The sequence below is a fragment of the Pimephales promelas genome, chromosome 12 (assembly GCF_988280905.1).
Source record: "Pimephales promelas chromosome 12, fPimPro1.hap1.1, whole genome shotgun sequence".
Lineage (NCBI taxonomy): Eukaryota > Metazoa > Chordata > Actinopteri > Cypriniformes > Leuciscidae > Pimephales > Pimephales promelas.
The window spans coordinates 18124380-18130512 of NC_142780.1; the positions used below are offsets into that span (position 1 = coordinate 18124380).

Sequence of the window (6133 nt, forward strand, 5' to 3'; positions counted from 1 at the left end):
GTTTATTATCTAAAAGAATGGATTAGCACTGGCCTCAGCATGTTTTAGGCAACGCTCTTTGGCTTGTGTTGTAGGGCTTTTGAAAAAAAGAGGAAGCAGGAAACCTGAGACAGGATGTCGAAGACAGAGAGGCACCTGTAACCTTTAACCTTGTCAACAACAGAATGATGTGTCAGGAAAGAAGCATTTGTATCCGTATATGAATGTGTGTATACATATCCTATTTGAGTGTATACAAGAATAAGCATTTGTATGAATATACCAATACTTAGCCATTTCTCTTGTTTAAAACCCAAATCTAACTAAATTTAGTGAAACTTTTTCACAAGACAATAATAAAATAGTAAATAACCATTGTATATAATTTTGCTTTTCAAGAATTTTTTTTCTTTCAACAACATTCAGCTGTAACATTTGCTTTTAAGTGTAAAGCAATTGTGCTGTTCTACATATGCTGCTGTATATATGTATTTACATAAATACACACACACACACACACTCACATGCACCGTGTCAGACCAAAAGCTCTAAGAGCAGTTGGTCTGTCAGACAGGAAGCACTGACAGCAGGCTGTGAAGGCTCCTGTGCGTCATTCAGACTTGTCCCTCCATGTTTGTTTTTAGTGTGTAAGTGAAAGCTCTTCCTGGCTCCTGGTCAGAAGGAATGGGTTTGGAATGAAGTGTGCATACAGTAGCACACGCTTTCTTTGGTTAAAAAAAAGTTCTTATACATCTCTCTCACACTCCAACTCCAGTTCGGGAATGAGAAGATGGTTTGGTAGCCAGCAGTGCCCTACAAAGGCAGAGGACAGTACTGCACTGCGTTGAATTATTGTTCCCTAGTTAGGTGCTGTGCACAGATTTCTTAACAGATCATTTTCAGAAAATAATAAAGCAAAATGCTCCGTTGTACACACAACTAAAACACAAAGCTAACAATATATAAAACATATTCAGAATTAAATGAATACCCTGCTCCAGACAGTGGATTAATTACAAAAATATTTAAATAGCCTAGAAACATTTTTTTGTCAGAGATGGAAAGGTTCTGACCATACAATGGTATGCTGAAGGCCTTTTTCCACTTTATGATTTACACATAGCCACTATTCTTATTATGATCTTTTTTGCTTCCCAGTGTTTAGTCTGCTAAAATGATAACTGGTAAATGTCGATATTAGTTTGTCATCAGTTTAACGCCCCAATTTTTATATTGTAGATTGCAATTATTATTTTATTAATAGGCACTGACACGTTAGTAGCCTGTATTAATATTATTTTATATTTTCGTTTCATATAGGCCTACTATTATTATTTTATTCCCTTCATATTACATCTAAAGATTCGAATAAACTCTAGATGAACTTTCATAAATGAATTGTGTAAATAATAAATAGGCCTATTAATATTGGTCTCATAAGCCCCGCCTTGCCTCATCTTCATGCTCAATGCTCCCTCCACATTGACTTCCCACAATTCAGTGCGCTTTGAAAGTCTTCCGAGAGGACGTTACTATAATAAGGGCATAGCAGCAAGAGGTAGGCCTACAATATTTATATTTGTTTATGTTAATCCACGTTTTCGTGCAATTGTTCATCTTGTGTGAGGTTTGTTGAAACTCTTTACTTTTACTCTATTGTCAAATTAATGAAATATCAACGGGTGATTTACGAGAACGGTTCATTTGAGTTAGCGAGCTAGCAAGCGTGCTAGCTATGTAAGCCGGCTGACGTTACCAAGGTTATGTTACTTGAGGTAATATATCTGCCGTTTTAAACCTATTTAACGCGTTTAAAAGTTCACTATTCCTTACACTTACTCCTTGAAAAGGTAAAAGAGCTCGTTTGAAGTATAACAAGTTAGTTTTAAGCCTTATATGATGAGACTGGCTGGGCTCAGTTCAAACTGACTATGAATGTCAGTCTCAAATGTTTTATCACACTGGCCAACTACGACATTTGAGCAACTCAGGACCCATAGTGTACTTTAATTCAGCTGCTTTGTTAATGTTGTCTGTGCATGTTTACGTCACTCAGACCCGTTATCTGCGACTGAAGATGGCTGATGTTATTGAGGACAAGATCAAGAACTACAGAACGGCTCCATTCGATGCCCGTTTTCCCAACACTAATCAGACACGAAACTGTTTCCAAAATTACCTAGGTAAGAACAGTAGAAATTATTATATGAACCATATTTGTACACAAACAGCTAATCTATAACCAAATGCTTCATAAATGTATCCGAGAAGTGGGCCTTACACACAGGCCTGTACAAAATCATCAGAATGAGTATGAGCCTTAGATGCTTTTCAACTGTGATTACTAAGAGGTATACTGATCTCAGTTCCCTTGGAGCACCCTGGATTTAGGGTTTTTAGTCAAGGTCACATTGGTGGTAAAGCTGGCTGGGTAGCAACAAACATCTGAAGTTATGAGCTATAATGAATCTATTGATTGTTTGACGTTATCAAAACACATTATGAATTGAGTAACTTGTGGTGGATGCCTGGGTTGTAAACTATTGACTATTTCTGGCTAATTTCAGTGCAGATTACTTACTGTTGTTTCTTTTTGATAGACTTTCACCGGTGTAATAAGGCTTTGTCAAGCAAAGGGCAGGACACTTCTCCCTGCGATTGGTATCAGAGAGTCTACAAGAGCCTGTGTCCAATGAGCTGGGTGAGTTTTAAAAATGCGTTTGTATAAATAACTACGTTTTATTACCGTAGTCAACATCAAATCCAGATTGAGTAGGCTACATTTATCTGTATATTGCATTCAAAACAATCACTACCTCTGAAATAAATGTCCTCTTTGCTGCGATCACCAACCCCTCTATTTTTATTATAACACGTTTCATTTTTTTAAAATGTCTTTTTACATTGTATTTAAATACATATTGTAAATACACAGTTGTTTTTATAACTTCACATACTCTTTTCTATTTGCATAGGATTCACAGCTGTGTCATTTGGAATTTTAAAAGAAAATAGACATTATTTAGATGGGTAGCCACAACTAAAAAATTAAAAACTAGGAGGGGTGTGCAATCACATATGGACTCTTACTGATCAGGATTTTCATGTTGTAAACATGAGAGAAAATGCCACACCATTATGAAGTGACACCCACCATGCCAAAATGCATTATAAAAACTGGCACCAACCATTCAGAAGTGTGCTGGACCTTGACACCGACTCTTCACAAAGCAAGAGTAATGTAGGTCTGTAGATATTGTATTATATTAAATTACATGTCTATTATAATATAATGTGGAAACGGCAAGTCAAGTACTTTATCAAAACATTTAGGCATCTCCAGACAGAATGCATGATCATATTGTTAAACATGGTTTTATTTCTTATGAAATAATACCATTACGTTATTTGTGAAAATATTAAAGCCATAGATGAGAACCACTAACCACATTTTAAATTATATCTATATTTATTTGGATCAATATTAATCTGATTAATTTAATGGGGCTATAAAATGATCAAGCATTTGGCTTTTATTTCTCAAAAAAAAAAAAAAAGGTATTTATTCCAACTCCAACATTTGGGTCCAGAACTAAGCATATTTATTGCAATTTTACCCAATGAGTGTTTATAAGTCCCAGTGCCAACAATTATATAACAATAGTGAAGTCAACTTACTGTAAAACATATAAAATTATGAATACAAACTTAAATAGTAAAGGCCATTCGGCCTTAGTTTTGTCGTCTTAATACAACATTACTAAAAAAAAGGATTGCACCTTCTACAAATTACCCACCTAAGAACAAAAATAAATTAATATAAAATATCAAGCCAAACAGGTAATCAATGTATACAATTAATAAAAAAAAAATGTAAATAAAACAATTATAATAAGTAGGGGTGGGAATCTCTAGGCACCTCACGATTCGATTATCATTAAGAGGGCTGCGATTCGATGCTAAAGTGATTATCGATTATCTGAATCGTTTTGTGTGTATAACTATAAATACTTGGCTTTAAAAGTACAAAATAATGGAGTTTGGAGAAGCAGGCTGTGGAGTTTCATTTTTTTGGCAGATGTGACATACAAACAAAGTTTCGCAAAGACTACAATACAATATTTGTTCCTTCATCACATCCCGGTGTATACAGTGAATGCATGCTGAAATTGTTGCGTGGCTACATGAAAGTTTAAGCATATGAGATGCATTGCCGCAATTGGTCTGACTGGCGCGTGAGAGAGATGAGGGTGTGTGTGTGTGTGCGAAGGGTTCTTTTTTAGACTTTACGCTCTTGCAATCAAACGTGAATATGTTTACTACTTAACATCAAAGCTAAACATCAAATCTAGTCAAACCGCATTACGACAGCGCTACAAATACAGTATGGGATTAAAATCAGTGAACATCAATGTATAGGATCCCAAACTTTAGACATTCTCTGCCATCACGCCAACTAAATTCTATCACGCGCTATGGTGTGGTCCCTGCGCATATAGTGTGCGTCATAGGAATTTAACAAGGCCTCGAGGAATTTTTGTAATCGGGTAACTCGATGAATCGTTTCAGCCCTATCTACCATTTTCAAATATTTTTTTTTTCTTTTTTAAATCTTTAACATTATTTGCAAGAAAATAGGATGAAAATTACTTCAACTGCATATTATTTCAGAAAATTATAAAAAATAAACTGGAAGGAAACTCCACAAAATAGTCTCTTTAAAAAATATATATATATATATTTAACCTTTATTTAACCAGGTAGGCACATAGAGGACTCATTCTTATTAAAAACGGCAACCTGGCCAAGATAAAGCGTCAAGGTGCAGACATCAAGAAGTTGCACATAAAGGACAAAACAATGAATCAAGGATACGATCAGTTATACAATCAAAAATCCAATCTACAACATAATTCCAGATACAATACCTAGGCAAGTAGCCTATTATGGCAGCAATACAATACAAGAACGGAATAAATAAACAAGAAGACGATAAAAGTAATGCATTAGCTTGCACCAAGGAAGAATGCTGATGCTAACAAGAAACATTTTGTGACCGTAGGTTGTAGTCTTGTAGTCTTAAAGACAGTCTCTTGTCTCTTTCATACATAATTCTGTCATTTGTGGCTATGACAGGGTATTTAAAAAATGTTTTAGTACATTAAACATGGTAAAGTTTGTCTTTTTAAATGTACAAGAACCGTCCTTCAGGTAATAACTAGTAATGCACACAATTATTGACAGCAGGTGGTACCCATCCTGATCATCGTAATGAAATGGCCCCTATTCAAATCATTAGGAGTGTAGCGAAGCAGCTTAGTAATTAACATTTAAATGAAGTAATGGATGGTACATTTTCTGATGTCACAAAACACATGATCCTCCCTAAAATTTCAGGAATTTAAGTCAACAGTTTTCTAACCTGATGTAATTGCTAATTTCCTTTCCTTTTATGCAACAAGACACAAGCAATGACTGTGAAATGTGATGCGTTATGAAGGGCTGCGGCTGGGATTATTTTTAAAATACAATGTGTTCTTGTTTTTGTTCTCTCCTTTTTTCAGGTGGAGAAATGGAATGGACAGATTGAGGATGGAAGCTTCCCCGGAAAGATCTAAATGTTTGCTGTTACCTTCAATTCATGAACTCCCCACCTTTTGTAGAGTACCTCATAATATATGATCCTATTTTGATGTTGTCTTTTGCCCACTGGAGGATGAAAGGTCATTCTGAGTGCTCCTCCGAATCATGTGACCTTTTGTCCTTTAGCATTTTGAGGTCCTACTTAAGCATAAGCTTTGTCGCTCTACAACTTACTGTTTAAAAATTACAAAATAAAATCACAATTCCAAATGATTTCATTTTTTTTTTTTTTTTTTTTTAAACAAAGCGCAAACAAATTATAGTTTATACAGACTGTTTCTAAATGAAACTGTCTATTAACTAGCATACTAAGTCTGCTACTGTTGTGGGGGTTTTTTTTTTTAAATGTGCAATCTGACAAAAATATATACATCCAAAGTTTAAGTTTGCAGATAGTTGATGAACATTGTGAATTCTGCTCCTTTTACATGCCTTATTGAAGCAACGGTCATATTAAGATAGTGGATTTAGCCATATAGAGTTCAAGCAATGACACAAAGGCTAATTCAGT

The 6133-nt window shown here is 35.0% G+C and overlaps 1 protein-coding gene across 2 annotated transcripts; it reads left to right on the forward strand.

Annotated features, from left to right (window-relative positions):
• The first annotated feature begins 1410 nt into the window (after positions 1 to 1410).
• On the forward strand, positions 1411 to 5835 carry cox6b2 (cytochrome c oxidase subunit 6B2). 2 transcript variants are annotated; one of them, XM_039679460.2, is made up of 4 exons: positions 1411 to 1537; positions 2036 to 2162; positions 2580 to 2680; positions 5544 to 5835. In XM_039679460.2, the coding sequence occupies exons 2-4, from the start codon at positions 2057 to 2059 to the stop codon at positions 5595 to 5597; spliced, it is 261 nt and encodes an 86-aa protein (XP_039535394.1). In that variant the 5' UTR covers positions 1411 to 1537; positions 2036 to 2056; the 3' UTR covers positions 5598 to 5835. The 2 variants fall into 2 exon arrangements, with proteins under 2 accessions (XP_039535394.1, XP_039535392.1); XM_039679458.2 differs by lacking the exon at positions 1411 to 1537 and adding an exon at positions 1584 to 1606.
• The last annotated feature ends 298 nt before the right edge of the window (positions 5836 to 6133 follow it).

Coding starts and splice junctions, on each gene's coding strand:
- cox6b2 (XM_039679460.2), top strand. CDS start 2,057: ATGGCTGATGTTATTGAGGACAAGATCAAGAACTACAGAACGGCTCCA. Junction 2,163..2,579: donor CTGTTTCCAAAATTACCTAG/GTAAGAACAGTA, acceptor TCTTTTTGATAG/ACTTTCACCGGTGTAATAAG. Junction 2,681..5,543: donor GCCTGTGTCCAATGAGCTGG/GTGAGTTTTAAA, acceptor TCCTTTTTTCAG/GTGGAGAAATGGAATGGACA.